At 48.5% G+C, this 22,204-nt stretch overlaps 1 protein-coding gene across 2 annotated transcripts in view; it reads right to left on the bottom strand.

Annotated features, from left to right (window-relative positions):
* Positions 1 to 22,204, bottom strand: part of PHIP (pleckstrin homology domain interacting protein) — a 2,101,228-nt gene that overhangs the window by 346,154 nt on the left and 1,732,870 nt on the right. For both annotated transcript variants that reach the window (XM_069606291.1, XM_069606290.1), the window contains exon 35: positions 10,537 to 10,686. In XM_069606291.1, the coding sequence (XP_069462392.1) occupies positions 10,537 to 10,686 (150 nt within the window). The remainder of the gene's footprint in view (positions 1 to 10,536; positions 10,687 to 22,204) is intronic.

Here is a 22,204-nt window from a genome sequence, read left to right on the forward strand (position 1 = left end):
GCTCAGCAGGTGGCTATCCGGACCACTACAGCAGTGTGCAGCGATTTCGACCAAGGTGGAGATCTCTGGCTGAAGAAGATGAGCTGGTTATCCCCACCAGGCTCAAGGGAAGACGACTCCGGACTGGATCTCCTATTAGTCGTTGAAGGGAAGATAGCTAAGGACTGCAGCAGGGCTTCACCGGGACAGGGTAGTTGCAGCAGCCGACGTTCTCTCTGCTTCTATTCAGTTCCTTGTAGTTCTAGAGGCGACTCTGACTTCTAGCCCAAGAGACCTGCCTTTTATGCGCAAAACCCCCATTCACGCAGCCTGGCTGTCAATCACGCAGAGGGGGGTTGTCCAGCCGGGACAACCACCTCAGCCAATCATGGCAAAGTGTGACTCGGGTTTCCTAGGATACCCTGTGCAGGGCGTGACTACACCCCTTACCCACATTCAGTCTACCTAGACACCCAGGCGCCAAGAGGAGGGCTTCTCTGATGAAGCCCACCAAAAGACGGTGAACGAAAAAGGCAAACCTAGTTTGCAGCGCAAAGTAAAACACAAGAAGTATTTAAAAAAAGGTAGAAGGCGCTCCTCTCCAGAAAGAACATGGCATGATAACCCGTTCTGAGATGAGAGTTTGCAGCACATACTTTTTTTTTGCTGTGCTTAGAGAGGCTCAGCTTCACCTCACTGATGATGCCCAACAAGGCTGAAACACGTGTATGGGGTTGCTGGTGATACTCTTGTTCAGAGAGGAATTGCTGTAGCATTTCGGTGCTGGACTGCCCATGTGGGCGGGACAAAGACTGATATGCAAACGGGTATTTCCCATCTGTGAAAGGTACAGTGAGCAAAAAGCAGATGGCTGTGAACTCTCAATGTGGTTAACAACCACTGAACAGGTTATCGTGCCTTGTTCTTCCGAGAGAGGGGCACCTGCTACCTTTGTTGAAGTAAAACACAAGAAGGACTTTAACAAAAAGAAATGGCGAATAAACCCAACCGGAGCCAAAAGAAAGACAATTTGGTTGAGCGGGTTTATGTTCGAGGCTAATATAATAGCCAAAAACAGTACCACGTTTATCTAATATAATCGCGGTAGAAAGGTTAGGGTAGATACCTCTGCCACCAGCCAAGTCCAAATGTTAAAAGAGCGAAACAATGCTCAGGGAGGTACAGACAGTCCTGGGTCTGTGGTAAAAATGACTATGTAAAGTAAATGGCAACTTTACCTTTCTCTGGGGGATAGTATTCAGCCCAAGCGAAATGGAGTCAGAGGGAAGTCTTAAGGACAACCCTGGGTTACTACACTAAAGGTGCTGCGTAACCCGTACAAGAACAGGGGCACCTGGAGTGGTGTGCTCCAGTGCCCAAGATCACACAATGAGTAAAAACACATAGGCCAAAACACATGTAAGAGTGGAAAAAGGATATACACTCTTACCAGGTGGAAAAAATAAACTCCAGAAATCCAGCAAAGCTGCTGGGGGACTCACTAGGTGAGGGAAATTAGCCCTAGAGAATTCTCCCTAAAACCTCTGCAACCCATGTCTATCCTGATAGGCTGGAGGGACTCCCGCCAAGATGACCACTCCACTGTGCGAATGACAGCTAGGCTGTATGAATGGGGATCCTTATGCATAAAAGCAGGGTCCTGAGGACTGGAAGAGCAAGTCGTCACCACTGGAACTAAGAAGCCAAAGAGGAGAGAAGCCAAAGACATCTGCAACGACTGAACCACCCGTGAAGCCCTGCTGCAGCGTCTCACCACTTTTCTCCACACGACGAGAGAAGATCTTCACCTGCAAGAGCCTTCTTCCCTTGATCTGGTGGGGCCAACCAGCTTGCCAATCGCCTTCCCGGACCTGCCTTGGTCGAATCTCCCGTAACCTGTACTCGGAGGCCGGATAGCCGGGCACCAGTCCACCCGGACCGCGATTTAAAGGCGCGTACCTTTTATTCGTCGGGCAGCACTGCGGCTGGTTTCATCCCTGGGTAGTGCAGTAACTCGAACCTTCCTGGACAACGATAGCCTCCCTTCCTCTGCTGGATCACCCGAACTGCAGGAACTACCAGGAACAACCGCCAACGCAGTACCCACTTCTTCATATAAAGGTACATTGTTCCGTCAGGCCGCCCTTTCTTCGCGGTAGCCCTATAGGTGTTTTAAATCCTTTACCTACCTGTTGGGTCAGCCGCCCCACTCTCTTAACATTGTCTTTTCAACTTCTGCAACCACCTTTTCAAATTCGTTAACCAAAGACTCGACTGCAGCTACAAGAACATTTTTGTTCCTGGGCCCGGGCCCTGGCCCTGTACCACTGACTCTGGCATAGACCTACTGACTCTGGTCACATTTGTTAGACCTGCCTTCTTTAGATTGATTTTCACTGAGAACTGTGTTGGTGCACCTATTTCTTCTAATTACCCTTTCCTTCCCATTCACCTTGTGAAATGCCATGTTGCTCAGTTTTCATTAAAGTATTGCTTATACTGATGCACTGCCTTGCTTAAACTGGTTCACAAACTGATGGGAAGTGTTGGTAGGGTGTGTAAGAAGCTGTTTCTATATAACTTGTGGTTTCCCTCCCTTGTGAGGAATTGTTAGAGGATCCCTTGTGTAGTTGTCACTGTGCCTTTTTGCTCAGTTTTTACTCTGGTTCACTTGGTCTACAATTCAACTTGGGAGTGTGTATATTTTTCCTTTGACTTAACTTGCTTGATGACTGTGATACATGCGTTTTATTAGAAGTGTATAAAATAAATATATATCTACTTTTTAAATACAAAGCTTTGGTCAGTGTTTCCTTGTTCCCTAGTCTAGTGGGCCTATTGTATAAACCCTGAATACTGCTCATCTCCCTCTTGAGATTAAGTCTGACTGCTCAGCCACAGCTACCAACTAAATCTTTGTGGTACAGACTGATACCAAAGGGGATTTATTGCTCTCACCTGTAGTCCTAATCTTGTGTAGTGCTCCCTAAGGGAACTGCACTGGATTCTGCCTAACACTCACCAAGGTAATTTCCTTAACAAACATTGTAGTTTCCTTATTAAGTGCTATTCGCCCCCGCTTAAATGATTCATCCTATACCTGTGTGGCGAACAGCTGCCAGTTGTTGCCAACACAGGTGCCTGGACTGGGGTGCCCAGGCAGGACCGACTATTCAGGATATGTAAACAAGATATTGAAACCACTCGACAGATTTGGCATATAGCCTGTCACCCTCGATGAACCCACAATGATGTACCCTCATTGCTTTTATACCGCCCTTTTTACCACAGTTTTCAAGCTTTGCTATCTTTCTTTTATTATTACGTGGTTTTATCATTATGTGATGGCCGTTTTTACCCATTGAATTTTATTTATTTATTTAATTATATTTATATAGCGCGCAAGCAGCCAAGGGGCATTGAGGCGCTGTTACTTGCAATAACTTAGTTACATGGTACACATGATAGCGATTGTTGACACGTTATGAATACTACAAGAAATCATACTGTTGTTACAAATATTGCATTTGGTCGTATATTAAAACATATATGATAAGTATTCGTGCTGATGTGTCGGTCCTCTTGCCGGGAATCTCAGAGTCAATATTGTTCTGGAACTCACCAATTCCTTCGAGCCAGTGAAGCAACTGGTTATCAACGCGCCCCTGCGCTCAATGCAGGATGGAGAGCTCATCTTTTCAAACCATCAGGTGAGACTATAAGAGAGGACATCAAAGGCGATCTGTGGGGAGAACAGCGGGGGTGGGGGGGATTTACGCGCAACTCCATGGGTGGTTAATTCCCTTTCTCCATTTGCAGAAGAATATTCCTACGGGCCAAGCAAACGAAGCTAGCTGGGCCAGTCCAGTCCGTCATCTTGGCCCTACGCATCACATTGGTAGAGACCGCAGCTGTCCAGTTCTGATCGACGCCTCTGTGGGAGCCAGGTGAGCGTAACAGAAGATCCAAGTCAGCCTTCCAGAGGGGCACGCAACTTCACCAACAACGGATCCCTGTTGCCAGCCAATGAAGATAGGAGCACAAGGGCTCATATGGAAAAACTTGGAAAAAAGTACGAAATAGCTTAGAGAGCAACTCGAGGACTCCAAACACTGAAGCGTGCAGTACAAATCTGAACATGGCTGCCAGGGGCGGGGCTTAGGGAGAGGACTGTCATTGGATGGGGCAGTATGACCCAAAGGACAGTGATTGGTTTAGAGGAGAAATACAGTTTTAATTTGAAAGTGAAACTTTTTTCTTTTTACTGAGGATTCCCACCCTGACAGGGAATATTAACGAGCATGTGAATCCATGCAAGACCCCATGCTGGAGAAGAAAGGGGACACATGCAGTCATTCTTTAGATCATTGATGGAGCCAAGACCTGTACGAAGGAGACCAGCCCCTGAAGATCCAGAGCTCATAACTGGAAGGTTGCCAGCAGCCCTTTCTTCACTTTCCCGGCAAAACCCTGCATCTCTGCATATCACAAGACCACCTTTATTGGTGCTCCGACCCTAGCCTGATGGAAGCAACCAGTCCCGACTTGTGCTCAAATATATAGCCCCTGGAAGCGCAATGAACAGTTCCGGACAAATGCTGTGGGCCAACCATACTTTGCCCTGGATGATTTTGCTGCAACTGTCGATGTCCCGAGTTGAGCTTTGGGACTCTTCCACAGATGGAGAAATTACTTACCTGTAATGTTCTTTCTATGGATTCTTCTCCTGCAGATTCCTCATCAGATAGATATCCCCTTCCAGTGGAAGCTGCTCGGAAAAAGTTCTGACATGGGGCATAGTGCTCCTTGACTCCGCGGTCGATCCCTCTTGACTCGATGCAGCAGTCGTGAACTCCAGATGGGACATCGGTCGTCGTACATATACTGCGTCACAATGCCTCCGTACCTCATTTCTCCAACAATACCTCCCAATGCCCCCTAAGCTCAGCAGCTGTGTAGGAAGAATCCAAAGAGTCGGCTGAAACAGCCACAACTCAGAAAAAAGTGAAACCTAGCGATGTTTAAATGGTGAAGAACAGAACTGTAAGAGATTTCAGAAAACAAATAAGTTGCACGGCAGCCCCTTGAAAAGGGAGCTCGCCTCCTTCTCCCAGTAAACAAGTAATTCATCAAACAGCAGGCACTTTCATAGCGGGGCTGGATGGGAGGTTGAGGAGGAATCTGTATGAGAAGAATCCATAGAAAGAACATTACTGGTAAGCAATTTGTCCTTCAATGGATTGCCTTTCTCCAGCAGATTACTCATCAAATAAGACTCCCCAAGCAGTATGTCTGAAGGAGGCGGGATGAAAGTCCCTGTACCAGAAAAGTTTCAAAAACCACCCTCCCAAAGCAAGTGTTAGCTCCACGGGCTACATCCAGGCAGTAATGTTTGGTGACGCTATTCAGTGAGGACCAAGTCACCGCTCGGCAGATGTTTCTCATTGGCACCCCCTTTGTAGAACCGAAAGAGGCTGCCACACCCTTAGCGGAGTGGGCTCTGATGCCCAGAGGAAATCCCTTTCCTGCAGTGAGATAGCATTCTGAAATGCAGAGTGTAATCCACCTACAAATGGATTTGTTGGAGACAGCCAAACTCTTTCTTACCAACGAGAAGGCTACGAACAGTTGGTCAGTTTTTTTTAATTCTGCCGTTCTTGCAACTGTACGGAAGACAAGGTATCAAAATGTGAAGATAGACAACTGATCACTGGTCAAGGGAGTTTATTGAACTTCAAATGGGTTGGTTAAACACCTATCTAATCCTAAATCGAAGGATGGGAGCAAGCTACGACCATCAAATAATAGCACAGTCCTGTTGTAGTCTCTGTAAAAATAAAAAGGTCTGTACTAATAAACCTATTACCTATCCTTACTTCTAAATACAAATGGTGTGGGACAACAATGTAGGCAAAAGAAAAGTGTTCCTTGGAGAAAAGAGGGGGCTGGTAGAAAACCGGCAGGCCGATAGCTTGCGACAGATGGAATTCTGAAACAACCTTGGGTAAAAATCCTGGTAGTACTTTAAGAGAAACTTTTTCCCTGAAAAAGCATAGATAAGGTGGCTTGAGCGATAGGGCCTGCAGCTCACTGACCAGTCTGGCTGACCTAATGGGTCCAAAAAAGCAGTCTTCAGAAAGAGCAAACGAATGCAGCAAGAATGCAAAGGCTCAAAAGGAGCAGCCATGAGTAAATTGAGAACCAAGTTAAAGTCCCAGTGTGGGGAAAAAAGGAACAGGCAGAAATGTATTCACAAGGCCCTTAAGGAATTGGGCCACAACTGACATCGTAAAGAAAGGTCTTTGACCGGGAGACCTTTTGAAAAAGACAAAGCCGTCCAAGTATCTTGACTGTTGCAACCTGAAGGCCTGACTAGGACAGTGACAAAAGGAACTCCATCAATGCAGTAGCGGGGCAAGAGATCGGGTCAATCTCGCATTCCCTGCACCACGCCTAGAATCTTCTCCACTAGCACACGTACATCGATCTTGTTGATGGTCTGAATGCAACCAGCAGCACCTCAAGTACCTCCTCTGGGAGGTCCGAGTCATCATATCTCATCCTCTCAAGAGACACGCATGCAGATTGAGTGACTATAGGTTCAGGTGTAGCACCCAAACTTCCAACTGAGATAGGAGACCTGGCTGTTGAGGCAACCAGAGAGGTGTGCAGATGGCCAAGTCCAGGAGGTCAGAGTACCTTGTTCTCCTCGCCCAGTCCGGGGTTATCCAAAATCAGGGTCACTTGAAATCTCGTCAACCTCCTGCGAATCAATGGAATGACAGGAATCTGAGGGAAGGTATAGTGGAGGTTGAAGTCTCACTCCACTAGGAAGGCATCCCCCCCCCTGCGCACCTCTTACCGATGAATTCCCTCGAGCAAAACTGTTTGCACTTCCTGGTGGACTCTGTGGCAAACCCATTTACCATCAGGGTACCCCACTGAGCAAGGATTTACTTGAGGACTGCCTGGCACACATCCCACTCATCGGAGATTGCGCTCTGCCTGCTCAGAGCATCCGCCAATCGGTTCTCCGTCCCTGCAAGATGTACTGTCGAGACAGAGATCTGATTCTCCAAAATCCAGAACAAATGGCTGCATCACCTCTCTGCAAAGGGGGAGAGAGCGCAGACAACCCTGCTTGTTCAGGTAGTGCATGGCTATTGTATTGTCTGTCATAATCGGGACATGTTTCCCTTTGAGAGAGAGAGAGAGCAAAAGCTTTCAAGGCCAACCTGATTCCTCGCAGCTCCAGCCTATTGATGTGCCGCTGGACTTCCATTGTGGACCAAAGGCCGCTCACCTGCAAATCCTCGCAGCGAGTGCCCCCAACCCTTCAACGAAACATCTGTGACCACCCTGACCCTAGGGCCACGGAGGCCAAAAAGGTTCCCCCACCATCATGTTCTCGCTGCTGGACCACCAAGAGAGATTGTTGGCCACCGACCTGGACACCTTTTGAATGCCCTTTAAGGTGCCGAAGTACTGTGACCATTGACCCCGTAGCAACCACTGCAGAGACTGCATTTTCAGTCTGGCCTCCGGCACTAGAAAAATGCAGGAGACCATGAGGACTAAGAAGCAGAGAAAGGAACCCTCTGGCAAGGTGGTGTTGCTCTGCAACAGTTAAACCATGTACCTGACACTGGAGACTCTCTCCTCCGGGTTTGGGGGGGAGCCTTCCCCACCAGAGCGTCCATGACTGCTCCGATGAATTGGAGCCTTTGTGTTGGTGTCGTGTGGGACTTATGTACGTTCAGGAAGAAGCCCAGCCTGTGGCGTAGCAAGCAAGTGTCCTCGAGTCGGGACGAAACTTGCTCCGCCGACTTCCCTCAGACCAAGCAATCATAAAGGTATGGGAACACCTAGACACCAGATCTCCTGAAGTGGGCCGCGACTACCATCATTAACTTGGTTAAAACCCTTGGAGCGGAGGTCATTCAAAGGGGAGCACCTTCAAATGTTAGTGCTTGTCCCCTTTGAAGAATCTCAGGAATTTCCTGCACTTTTGGTGGATTGGCAAATGGAAATGTGAGCCCTGGAGATCTAACGACATCAGACAATCCTGACGTCTTAGAGCCTGGAGAAATTAGGTGTTACTCACCAGAGTGATTAACGTACTCCTAGTTCATAGTCTCCTTTCCTTCACCCTGTATGGGCGTCCCCCGCTAGCGACAGGAACAGAACCTTTTATCACCAGAAAAATAACACTTTCCCTTTAAATTCACATGCGCTGGGGCGCTGCCCTGGGAGCATGCGCTCCCTTAACCCCACCCACTGGCGCCACACCCCAGTCCCCTTTGACGCGTCGGCTGTATTGAACTGTTCAACCTTGCTCTGCTCTTATTTTAGGGGGAAGAATGGAGGAAAGGGGACTATGGACTAGGAATACGTTAGTCACTCCGGTAAATAATTACTCCTACGTCCCGTCCCCTTTCCTCCATCCTGTATGGGCGACTACAACTGATGAAAACGCAATGGGAGGAGAGCTTGATACTCTATGCAAACAGTTTACGGAGGACAGCCTGACCAAATGCTGTGTCAGCCCTGGTGCTGGTATCCAGACAGTAATGCTTACAGAAGGCCGATGGAGAGGCCCAGGTCGCCATCCTGCTAATTACTTGCCACGGTACGTGACATTGGATGGCAACGGCCGCTGCCTTGGCCCTTATAGCGTGAGCGTGCATCCCCCCTTGTTGACTCTGTGCTTGAGCCTTGTATGCCTCGTGGATGGCAGCAATCATCTATCTGCCTATTGAAGTCTTGGATGCCTGTTCTCCATGCTGTGAGCCTCCAAATGTAACAAATAAGGCGTTGGACTTGCGAAAGGTCTTGGTCCTGTCGAGATAGAATGTTAACCTTCTTCTGACGTCTAAACAGTGGAGGCCCTTTTCGGTGTCTTCCCTGGGGTTTGGAAAGAAATGATAAGTTACTCACCGTAGTGACTAATGTACTCCTAGTCCATAGTCCCCTTTCCTCCATACTGCATGGGCGTCCCTTGCTAAGGACGGGAGACGGAACATTTTTCACCTGAAACCTTCTTCCCCATTAAATTTAGAGGCGGGCGACGGCGCGGCCATCTGAGCATACGCTCCTGACTCCACCCACTGGTGCCACTCCTCAGTTCCCCTTGACGTGTCGACAATATTACCACTGCCTAATGACACCAGATTTATTAGGGAGGAGGATGGTGGGACGTATTGAGGAAAGGGGACTATGGACTAGGAGTACGTTAGTCACTACAGTGAGTAACTTATAATTACTCCTACGTCCCACCCCCTTTCCTCCATACTGCCTGGACGATCACAACTGAATGTAGCCCAAGGGTGGAGATGTGACCCTCCTTTAAAAAACAAGTTCCTCAATACTGCCTGTCCGAACTTTGCATCTGATTTAGAGCTGGCATCCAGACAGTAGTGCTTATGGAAGGACGAAGGAGTGGCCTACATGGCTGCCCTGCTAATGACCTGCCACGGGACGCATCTCTGGAATGCAACTGCCGTGGCCTTGGCTCCGACAGCGGGGGCATGAATGTTCTCTGGAAGCGGTTTGTGCTGCCCCTCATTGTTAGGGAGAATTCTCATCTAAGGCTAATTTCCCTCACCTAGTCAGACCCCCAACAACTTTGCTGGACTTCTGGAGTTAAAGGGATGGTCTAGTAAAAATTTTTATTTCAAAAATAGATAGGCCACATAAAAAAAAAAATACTAGCATCCTCCGTTTTAAAACTTCCTATGTAAAATTTTGAGCTATTCAAGCTCAAAATTCGAAAAAGCAAGCACAGGGGCGCAGCCATTTTGTGAAATAAAAATGTTTACTAGGCCATCCCTTTAATTTTTTTCCACTTGGTAAGAGTGAGAGCTTTTTCCCCCACTCTTACCTGTGTTTTGCTATGTGTTTCTACCTGTTTTTGTGATTGTGGACTCTGAAGTACACCACTTCAGTAGCCCTCTTCTTTTTGTGTGTCACACAGCACTTTCAGTGCCGTGGCACAGGGCTGTCTTTAAGACTTCCCTCAACTCCATTTCTGAGGCGACTACCGTCCCCCAGAAAAGGGTAAAGTTACCATTAACTTTACTTAGATAGCATAAGCAAATGTGAGGGGATCAGTAAGCGAGATTTTGGCATTGCAGTTACAAAACTTGAAGACTGACAACGTCGACATTTATGAAGAAAAGTCTGTTTTCAAGTACATCGGAAAATAATTTTTCTGAAGTGCGAAATGTTCTGATGAGCAAGCAGAAAAAAAGTAACAGTGGTCACAGTGCACATATCCGCTCCCTGTGTCGAGGGACCTCGACACCGAAGTGGCAGTGTCCCCTAGTGGCAAAACAATGACCACAGTTTGCTGCTACCGCAGGAAAAGATCTAAGGAGGAATTCGTAGGAGAACACAATCCATACAAATCCAAAACAAATTTAAAATAAAGAAACAGATAAGGACAGTTAAAACAATATTCTGGGTAAAGCCGTGTCAGTATTTAGGATAACACTGTGCCAAAAACTATGCAGCGATTCCCAATAAACACCTCAGAGTGAAAAACAAAGCAAAACTCACAGGATACTCGACCAAGTCAACTGGTTGGCGAAATGGTTCAGAGTCTTCACATTGAAAAATAAGATTTAGCAATTCCTGGCATTGCTTCTTCCAGGCATGTATGTCGTATGATTGGGCTCTCTTACGCAGCTTTCGCTTTGGAAAATGAATCTGAAATTACAATAAATTGCATATCAGTTGGCTTCTATTGTGCAGTTTACAACAATGCATTGCACAACAGAGTATTACAACAAGCAAGCCATTGACGCTCAGAAGCACTAACAGAGAAATTACTTGCCTGTAATGTTCATTTTATAGATTCTAGTCCTGCAGATTCCTCATCTTGGTAGATCAGACCCCAAGTGCCAGCAGCTCCAAAATTTCAACAGGGGGCGTGGTGTGGCTCAACGCCATCTCCTCAACTCTTCTCTTCTCTTGCCTCGACCACGCTCATCCTCAAGCCCAGATAGGACGTCAGTGCTCATACACATGCACTATGCCCGCAAACTCCCCACTGAATTCAGCACTAAACCTGCATCTGGGCCACTCTCAGCAACCGGTCCAGGGCCCAGCCACTCTCCACTTGCACTGCCTCCCTGGCTCCCCCTGCACTGTGGGACTGTCACTGTATCCCTACAGCCCCCTTCCCAGCACTTGCTCTGCACTTACCTCGCACTTGCCACCAGCTGGCCCTCTTTATTTATTATTTATTATTTTTTACGCTACTTACCTTGTACTGCACTTCCCCCCCCACCTCCTCCCCATGCACTTCCTCCTTTTCCCCTTACCTCTGCACTTGCGCGATCTGATTGACACCTGGCCTAGTAGGATCGTTTGTCTGTCTTCCCCTTGTTTCCCTCCCTCCCTGCCTCGTCGCGCCTTGAAACACTTGTGTATAGGCGCGTTTCAAATACCATATCATATCATATTCATCTTTTTGTATACAGGAATAACTTCCCGTACATGGAAATAGAACAGGAGAAAATAATCCTTAATCCTATTTTTTTGGTAAGGAATCGACAGGCAAGAACCAATGGCATAACAATTTGGCCTAATCTAATCGAACATTTATTTATTTTAAATGCGACAACTATTCCTTGATCACTTACTCACAAAAAGAATTAAGAAAGCTAGGGATGCTTCCATTGCTGGGTAAGTTAGGGAGGACGACAAGGAATCTGTGGGAGAACAATTTATTGAAAGAACATTACTAAGGAGTAATTTCTCCTTCCATGGATTGTATTCTCCCACAGATTTCTTCTCTTCCAAGTCCCCCAAAGTAGTATCCTCCACAGGAGGTTGGCTTGAAGCTTACACCAGAAGGTTCTGCAGTACAGGTTTCCTAAAGGGAGTATCTGCCACAGGCAGGTCCAAACTGAAATGCTTTCCTCCCCTCCTGGTATTATTCTGAAATATACAGAACAATGCAATTAAAGATAATCTATTTTGTCACTGCTTCCCCCAACGTAGACTTGGGAAAAAGCAAAGAACAGCGTATAATCAAGCCTGAAAGATGATCCCCTTGGCAGCTAGAAGCTCAAAGCCCTTATCACCTCTAGTGTAGGGGGTCTTTCCTCCTCTTTGGACAAGTGAGGTAGTGAGAAAAAGGTCAGCAGAGCCACTCTCTGAGCAATGTGACAATCTGATAACACTTTAGGCAGAAACTTGGGCTGAACCTCCAGAGAGACTTTCTCTTAGAACAACTTCAAGAAAGGTGGCTTGCACAACAGTACTTGGAGCTCACCAACGTGATGGCCAGTAGACAGGTTGTCTTCAATGTAAATAGCCTGGAAGAAACAGAATGCACAGGTGTGATGCTGGAAATGCATCAGAGGGACAGGGCCTCTGAATCCTTGTCCTTTATTGCTTTTCATCATGTGTTATGTCTTGTTTTCTGCACAGGAGTTCATGTGGAACTCCTGGCAGTGCAGCTCTTCTGTATTTGGTTTGGTAAACAGACCCTTTGGATACCCTTATGGCACCCATGGGTCGGAGTACGACCCTGTACTCCTAGTGTATGTTTTTTTGGCACCTGTGTGTGGCCCACAGAGCAGGGTACGGGCTGGTGGCAGTTCCGTGCTGAATTGACAGGTGCCCTGTGCATCCTCCATTTTGGGATGCCCAGGACCTGCCATTGGAATCGATGGATTCCTGATAGGAAACAAGATGGACCCTGTGGCCATTTACTTTCTATTGCCTGTTGCCATCTAAGCCCCAACTCTGTCCCTTCCCCCCGATTGGCTGTTGGGTGGAAGTTCCATATGTGGTAATGTGGGGAAGTGCTGACCAGACTGGCTGGAGCCTTCCCAACGGCCGTATGTTGTGGGTACGCCCGTGGGGTGGGACCTGGGTGAATGGAGTGTGTGACGAATACGCATTCTGTGTTATCGGTGTCTAGTATCTGGTGTTTGACACAATGACTGAGACAGCCCTGCCCATAACTTATCTATGCAGTGTGTGTAGTGCTGAATGGCATGGTACTTGTCCGAATCCACATTCTGTGTTGTGAGTGTCTGGATGGAGAAGAATGGCCTGAATGCACTGTGCGCCCGATTGGCTGACTGACTGCCTGAATGCCCTTCTGAATGATTGGTTGCCTGAGTGACCAAGCAGAGTGAATTGGAGATCAACTAGTATACCTGGGGGCCCCTCACTGCTAGAAATCATTCAGAAACTGAAGTCGAAACTGATGCTGATCTTTGAAGCCCACTAGAAGAGGAAGAACTGCTGCTGCTGTCCTTCGCTAATCTGAAAGCTGCTGTGCCTTCAAGGAACTGATCCAAGCGAGGACCTGGCTAGGAGACCTCTCCCCGAGCTACGAGGGACCATCGTGCACCAGCTGATTTTTGCCAAAGCTCTCTGGTAGACAGACCTACGAAAGGCTGCCGACCGGAGAAGGGGAACGCCGAGGAGAACAAAGTGAAGCACCGGACAGACGTTCACTGTTGCCGGCCGGAGCCGATGTGCTCCCTTTGCCTAAGAACATTTGATCCAAGGACTCCGTTGGTCATCATCGTCGACCGCTTCCTTCCTGCTGGAGGAAGTCAAGGCCGTCGACGACTGAGGAGAATCCGCTGGTGGGTTTTCCCGCCACCCGAAGACACCAGAGACGCCGACGAAGCTAATGAAGCCAGCCGTGGTCACGTCCCGTTCGCCGATGCCAGACGCTGACGACTCGACGCCCTTGCTGGGCCAAAGTTCTTCACTAACTCTTTGCTGCAATGAACACTCGTCGTCGAGGTGCAACTCACGCCTCTTCTTCACAAGATGTTCACGAGCTTTCGTCAACGAGCACCGCGAAGATCGAAGCTGCTCCTTTCACCTTTTTCTTCATCTCAGAAGTTCGACGACCTGTGGCTCCCGCTTGAAAGGGAGCGCACTCAAGAAGGGCCCGTCGATTCCCTGACGAAGAACTCTACAACGCAAGGTACATTTGGGTTGCAGAACTATAGAAGAAGATAAGACATTGATAGACTATATATGGACTGGGCTTGTACGACATATCTTTATTTACAGGTTGCCCAGGTGGGGGGATGCTCATACAGAATTGTGCCTGGTTGGTAGGGGCTCAGTATTCTGCCAACTGTCTAACCAACTTGTCTTCCTCCTAAATCTAGGGTTGATATCGTTTTACTGTGTTGATTCGTATGCTATTTCAACTGAATACAGCTGATGCATTTTGAAGGAATCAGAGTAATCGTGGTACCACCTACAACTGTATACATTTACCATTATAGAAATGTCGGAGCACAAAGTGTATTATTGTGATTGTGTATATAACCTTGAACCTTATTTATATAAAGACTGTTTTAACTAATAGTGTGTAGACATTCCTCTGCGGGTGCTTGGGGACTACACTGTACTTTAGAACCACCCTGCATCACCTCCTGAGAAGCTAGGCCTTGATTGCTCGTCCACGTTTACTAAATTGAGAATCTTGGCTGGGGTCCTCTGTGCCTCTCTCCTCTGCCATATAGAGAGCAGGAGTACAGACACCCCCCTCCGGTCCTTCACAACAGGTTAAAATGGATCCGCCATTAGAAGGATGAGGACTAAGTCCCAAGCAAGGAAACAAAAGGTATTGGAGGAAGCCTGTTCACAAGGCTCTTCAAAAATTGGGCCACAACTACAATAGAGAGAAAAGGAGCCTTGCTCGGGTGATCTCTTGAACTGAGACAAGGCAACCAAATAGCCCTTTTTTGTGCCTATTTGCAACTCCAACTTAACCAGGGATAACACAAATACCATGACGGTCGAGGTGGGACACAACAAAGGGTCTGCACTCTTGTCTTTACACAACGCTTCAAACATTTTCCTTTGCACATATACAAAGATCTGGTGGAAGGTCTACCCGCAGCTAGCACCACCTCCACAACGTTCCTCATTCAAGTCCCAATTTTCATAGCTCAATCTCTCAAGAGCCACACATTTAGGATGAGAGATCCTGGGTTTGGGTGGAGCATGAGGCCTTCTGACTTGGACAAGAGGTCCGGCCTCCCAGGGAGGCAAAAGGCAAACTCCAGAATATCCGGGTACCTTGTCCTCCTTGCCAAATTCAAGGAGATTAAGATCAGGCATGCTCTTAACCTCTAGAAAACAGACAGGATGAATGGGATGGGCTGCAACACAAAATGAAGGAACATCCACTCCACTAAGAAGTTGTCCCTTTGGAGGAAATTAACTTGGGCAGAATTACTTCCATTTCGCGTTGCACTTTGTTGCAAAGAGGTCCAGTGGCAGGGTTCCCCAAAGGGCGAAGATCTCCAAAATGATAACTGGGCAGATCTCCAACTCCTGGGAGAGTGTGTTCCACCTGCTTAGAGCATCTGTGAACTCATTCTCCATCCCTGCCAGATGTGCTGCAGGGATCGAGCTCTTGTTCTCCAGCAACCAGAAGCAAAGCTGCATGGGTCTCCCTGCTCAGGGGCATTGACCGGAAATCCCCTTGCTTGTGGAGGTAGTGAATGGTTACTGCATTGTCTGTCAAAAATTAAGTGTTACTCACCGGATTGACTAACTTAATCCTAGTCCATAGTCCCCTTTCCTCCATCTTGTATGGGTGTCCACCTGAAAAAGAAATGTCCCCTTTATATTTACTGGCGCGCGGGGCACGGTCCAGTCACTACGGGCTCCGCTAACCCTGCCCACCCGCGCCACACCTCAGTCCCCCTTTGACGTGTCATCTGCATTATACTTTAACAATCCTGCTGGTCTCATTATAAGGGGGATGGATGGTGTGAAGTATGGAGGAAAGGGGACTATAGACTAGGAGTATGTTAGTCACTCCGGAGAGTAACACTTAATTACTCCTACGTCCCGTCCCCTTTCCTCCATCCTGTGTGAGCTATTACAACGAACACAACGCCCTAGGGAGGAGAGCCCAACCATTTTGGCAAAAAGATTACGCAGCACTGCATGGCCAAATGCTGCATCAGCCTTGGCACTGGTATACAAGTCTTGCAAAAAGTCTAAGGCGTGGCCCATGTTGCCGTCCTGCTGATCACTTGCCAGAGAATGTTGCGCTGGAACGCGACTACAGTTGCTTTACATCTTACCGCATGCATGCCCTGCGGCGGATCCTTACGTTTCATTTTGGATGCCTTCTGGACGGCTGCTGCCATCCATCGAGCTATGGATGCCTGCTGCCCAGACCTAGAGCCTCCAAATGCTATAAACAGTGCGTCCGTCTTGCGGATGCCCTTCGTTCTGTCCAGATAAAATGCCAACGCCCTCCTTACATCCAGACAGTGGATTGTTCTCTCTGTATCTTCCTTCGGGTCTGAGAAGACTGTGAGGAGCACAATCTCCTCGTTGATATAGAAGGATGAAACCACTGTCGGAAAAAATTTAGGGTGCGTGCAGAGCACAACCTTGTCTTTGTGAAATCTAGTGTATGGTTCTGAGGCGACTAAGGCCTTGATCTCGCTTATTCTGCAAGCTGACATAAGCCAAACCAGAAGGGCTGTCTTTAGAGTGACCAACTTAATGTCGGCCATGGGTTCAAATGGTTTATGTGCTATAGTGCTTAGGACTACATTGAGGTCTCAAATGGGGTGCAGGCGCTTGACCAGGGGATAAAGCCTGGTCAACCCCGTCAGGTGTTGCTTCACTACGGAATTGGCCAAAGACAGGATAAGAGAGTCAGAGTTCCTATACGCACCTTCAGTGCCAGTTACGTTCTGCAGGTATCAACCTGGATGCCAGACCTGGCGAGATGGGATGAGAATGATAAGACTTTGTTGAGGGTGCAGTGGGTTCACACTGTGTTCCTTAGCCCAAAAGCAGAATCTTGTCCATTTACTTTTGTACTGCTTGCGTGTAGCCTGACTCCTGGCATTTTGAATGATCTCCAGATTGTCGTTGGACAGCTGAAAGTGCTGGAGCGTTATCTGCTCAGGGACCAGGCCGCTAGGGCTAGCTTCTCTGGAGAGGCGTGTAGCGCTGAACCTCCTTGTTGTGCTAGTAGAGGGCCCTTGCTGAGGGGGGGTGCGGGGGAGTGGAATTTCCGTCTCAAGTTACATCTGCCGTGGGTCCGAGAACCAGGGCGTCTGCCAGCGAGGTGCCACAAGGATAATCCTGAGGTTCCTGGAGTTCCCGATTTTGCTCACTACCTTGTGCACGAGCAGTGTGGGTGGGAATGCATGTGCTCACATCGCGTCCCAGGGTATCTGGAGTGCGTCCCTTAGAGAGTTGCATTCCCTTCTGCCCCAGAACGCAAATTGCTGACTCGTTCGATTTTGTGCTGTGGCAAACAGGTCTGTTGTTGGGTGCACCCATCTGCTGAACACTGCCTGGAGGACTTTCCCATTCAGCTGCCACTAGTAATTATAGGCGGCAAGGCGACTGAGCCGGTCTGCTTCCCTGGGAACCTTTCGAAGAACCGGTCTTCGGAGGCTGTAGAGGTGGCAGGTGATATTGACGGAGTGGCCAAGGGCAGCTGGGACCGGGGAAACCTTCCTTGCGCTGCTGATGGATAAACTGTAGGCCACGCTTCTGGTTGACACCAGTCCCACCTTGTGACTCTATCGGATGAGTGGCCATCTCGTCTGGAACCAGCCCCGTTCAAGACACTTGGTGTTGGAACAAAAGGCCTATCCCGCACCTCGGGCCGTTACCTGGAAGGCGTATTGCCCTCGGCAGAGCTGCCAGTAGTGCTGCGTGAAGGCGCCCCCTCGGACATGATGCCAGTACTACGGCGTTGCCCCTCAGGAGTAACCCCGATAAAAGAACCTTGCGGTCCCTCAGCACTGACACCGGAAGGATCCGGAGACCCCTCTGCGGTGAGCTGGACTAGCCTTGGTCCGTGTACTGGTACTAGAACCCAACAGGTTCCTCCTGGTCCGGCGCTTCCTTGGGAAGGAGTCGCCTTTAAGGGGTGCGATGGTGAATAGAGGCCTTTCCTTTGGCCTCGAGCGATGTTTGACGAAGTCCTTTAGGCCCGCTGGAGGTGACTTCTGGAAGAGCTCACTCCACCCTCAATGCCCGTGGAGTCAATGTGTCGCACGTGGAACAACATTCCCAGCCATGGTTGGGGCAAAGGCAGCGGAGGCAAAGGGTATGGGGGTCGGATGTAGGGAAGAGCCCCTCACAGGCTGAAGCCCGCTGAAGTCGACATGCGCCAAGGATGAGCATGGCGTCAGAGGACCAAGTACCTATTGAAAAGAAAAAGACAAAGATCGAAGAATATCCGGGAAAGAGCGCGTGGTATTACATGGCTGAAGTCAAACCCAGGTGCGCTGGTGAATTCAGCCCGTTCCCGTCGGCGCGGATAAAGGGGGCGCGGATAAAGGGACCGAGGAGTGGCGCCGGTGGGCGGAGTCACCAGAGTACATGCTCCCAGGGCTGTGCCTCTGAATTTAATGGGGAAGAAGATTTTTTCTGGTGAAAAAGATTCCGTCTCCCATCCATCGCAACGGAGGCCCATACAGTATGGAGGAAAGGGGACGGGACGTAAGAGTAAGTATTTTAGTAGCATATTTTGCAAAACCGTTCTACCAAAATATGCATCGGCGCTGAGGACAACATCTAGACATAGTGCCTTGTAAATGTGTGCAAAGATAACCATGTGGCTGCACGACACATGTCCCTCATGGGAACTCCCTCTGCAAGGCCGTAGAAGCCAAGACCCCTCCTGTCGCGTGTTCCCTGATGCAGGGAGGAAGCTCCCTGCCTGCAGACTGCAAGCATTCCACGATGCAAAGAATAATCCATCGCAATAGAGTCTGCTTTGTTACAGCTAGACCTTTGTGGGACAAAGAATGGGCCACAAACAGTTGATCAGATTTCCGGAAGTCCACTGCTCCACCTCAGAGGGTTGTGGTGGAGGATAGAAGACATGAAGGTCTGTGGATTGAGAAAGGTGGAACTCCGATAACACTTTAGGAAGAAAACCAGGCCTTACTTTCAGGGAAACCTTTTCCCGAAAGAACCGTAGTAACGGTGGCTTGCAAAATAAGGCCTGAGGCTCACTAACTCTCCTGGCTGACAGAATCACAACCAAAAAGGCTGCCTTCAATGATAACAGCCGCAATGAACGGGAATGCATGGGCCCAAAAGGAGCCGCCATCAAGAACGTTGGAACTAAATTAAAATCCCAGTCTGGGACAACAAAGCGAGTTGACGGAAACTTATTCACAAGGCCTTTCAGAAAATTGGGCCATAACCGGGATCGTAAAGAAGGAACCTTGATCTGGGGACCTTTTGAACACAGACAAGGCTGCCAACTCTCCTGTGAATGTGGAAACCTGAAGGCCTGCCGATGTCAGTGACAGAAGAAACTCCATAATTGTAGTGGTGGGGCAAGAGATGGGGTCGATCTTGCATTCCCTGCACCACGCCTCAGTGTTGGGGAGAATTCTCTGTTAAGGCTAATTTCCCAAACCTAGTGAGTCCCGCAGCAGCTTTGCTGGATTTTTGGGGTTTATTTTTTTTCTCCTGCTAAGAGTGAGACTCTTTTTCTCCCACTCTTAGACATGATTTGAGATATCCTTTGACTTTGTAATGTGTTTTATGGGCTATGGGGTCTTTTACTCCATAGGGTTTCATGTATTTATAGTAAGTGTGTTACACAGCACCCTCAGTGCAGTAACACAGGGGTGTCATAGTGACCCCCGAACATAGACTCCATACCCTGGGACTGACTACTGTCTCCCGGGGCCTGTAAAGTCACCATTGACTTTACTAGTCTTAAATTGTGAACAGAACCAGTACAAACCATCATATTGTGGAAGTACTGGTAGGGGCAATTAGATTGCCCATGGGTCTGTTTTTCGAGGGGGCACTGTGCAGTCCCCCCTTGTCGAGTTTCTGGCTGGTGGCAGTGGTTACCACGCAAAATATTCCACCAGAATATTTCCTATGGGATTTTCCCATTCATTTAAAAACCCACCACTTTTTTTGGTGCAATGTTAAAGATACCGCTGGGTTATTTATTTAATATTTATTCCCCGGTTGGGTCTTTTTGCCAGGACTCGGTTTTAAAATGGCGTTTGTGTTCGCCTCTGTAACTCCAACCCAAGTCGAGCCCTTTGTTCCACTTTTTGGCGGGCTTCTGCACAGAAGCCTCCAAAAGTGGTGCCACTCTGTCTGGGTCTAGAGGATGTGTGGGGGGGGGGGGGGGTTTAGGCACCCTGGACTGAGTTGCCTCGGCAACTCAAGTTGCACTCTTGTGTGATTGGCCCAGTGGTGAGCCGCTCGGCTCACCAGTTAGCATGTTTGAGTGACAGCTAGGACTGATGAATGGGGGTTTTCTGCATAAAAGCAGGGCTTTGGGGACTGGAACTTCAGAAGTCGCCACAGGACCAAAGAATCCGAAGAAGGAGAAGCTGAGCCGACCTGCAACGACGACACCACCGGTGGAGCCCTGCTGAACCACCTCACCACTTCCCGACGACAGAGAAGATCTTCATCCTGGAAAGTCTTCTTCCTCTGAACTCGTGGGGATAACCAGTTCGCCTTCTTTTCGCCTTCCTGGATCGTCTCGTGGTCGAAGCCAAGCACCCCAGCGGCCGGATAGCCACGCTTCACCACTACCGCAAATAAAAGGGTAGCACCTTTTAACTGGGAAACTCTGCGGATGGTTTCTTCCCTGGCAGTGCAACGACCTCCAGCTTTCCTCCACGTCGAGATCTTCTATTCCCCTGGACGAAGCACCGACTTGCACCCGCTGCCAGGAACAACTGCCCCCGCTGGAGCTTTCTCACCATTTCAGGTACTGAGTCCCGCCTGGTCTCCCTTGCAATAGACTGTTCAACGTGTCCTGTAAATCCTTGACTCTCTATCCTGGGGTGACTTGGGACCTGCTAGCTAACTTTTTCTGAACTGATCCAACCCTTTTTGAACTATCTGCAAAGACGTTTTAAAGTATTATTCAACTGTGTGATCTTGGACACATTCCGCCTTGCTCTCTCCAAGAGTGAGCCTGGCCTATGAACTTTCTTGCTCTAACAGTAGACTCTGCCTTTCTGACTTGCTGTGGTTATTTTTAAAGTGTTGGTATTGTGTACTTTCCTAATTCTGCCTTTTCCCCTCCTTTTTTAACCAACTTATTGGAGTGCCATCTTAGGTTAAGCGTTCACCTATGTCTGCAAATAAGTGGTGTTTTAACTAAGACTTGTTCAATAAGTAATCAGGGATGTATATATATTGATAGTGACAGTGTTTGAACTTGCTTGCCATGTTAGTGTATTTTACAAGTGTGTTTTTAAATAAATAATTACATACTTTTATACCAAAGCTCTGGTCAGTGTTTGCTTGTGCTACTGTATCTCTGTACCTATTTTGTATACTCTATATAGTGTTTAACTCTTCTTGAGAGAAGTCTGGCTGCTCAGCCACAGCTACCAGGTAGATCTGCGTGGTACAGACTGCTACCAATTGGGTTTACTGCCAACACCTGTAGTCCTAAGCCTTTTGCAGTGGTCCCTAAGAGAACTGCACAGGTGTCTGCCTAACACTCAAATATTCTCCACCTACATGCATACAAGGATGTGGTAGACTGTCTGCGTGCAGCCAGCAACAAGTCAAGTACTTCCTTAGAGAGTTCCCAGTCATACCTCATCATCTCAAGAGCCACGCATGTAGGTGGAGGTACTCTGGGTTCGGGTGAGGTACACGACCTAACTTGGCCAGGAGATCTAGGGCGCTGAGGCAACCGGCGAGGAGGACAGATGGTCAGATCCAAGAAATCGGAGTACCAAGTTCTCCTTGCTTAGTCCAGGGCGATCAAGATTATGGTTGCATGAAACCTATTCAACCTCCTGAGAACCCATGGGATGATTGGAACCGGAGGTAAGGCGTACTGGAGAGGGAAGGTACAATCCACCAGAAACATGTCCCCGAGTGAACCCTTTGCTGGGAATTCCCTTGAGCAAAACTGTTTGCACTTCTTGTTGAACTCTGTGGCAAACAGATCCACTGTTGGGGTAAAAAAGAGAGCAAAGACCTCTTCTAGAACATCCTGGCACATTTCCCACTCATGTGAGACTGTGCTCTGCCTGCTCAGAGCATCAGCCTAGGCATTCTCTGTCTCTGCCTGATCTGCTGAGACCGAGATTTGGTTCTCTAGCAAACAAAACCACAGCTGCATCACCTCTCTGCAGACGGAAAGAGTGCACGCCACCCTGCTTGTTCAGGTAGTGCATGGCTACCGTGTTGTCCATCAGAATCAGGACATGCCTCCCCTTGAGAG

Source organism: Ambystoma mexicanum, chromosome 4p (assembly GCF_040938575.1).
Source record: "Ambystoma mexicanum isolate Mex_15411 chromosome 4p, UKY_AmexF1_1, whole genome shotgun sequence".
Classification (NCBI taxonomy): Eukaryota; Metazoa; Chordata; class Amphibia; order Caudata; family Ambystomatidae; genus Ambystoma; species Ambystoma mexicanum.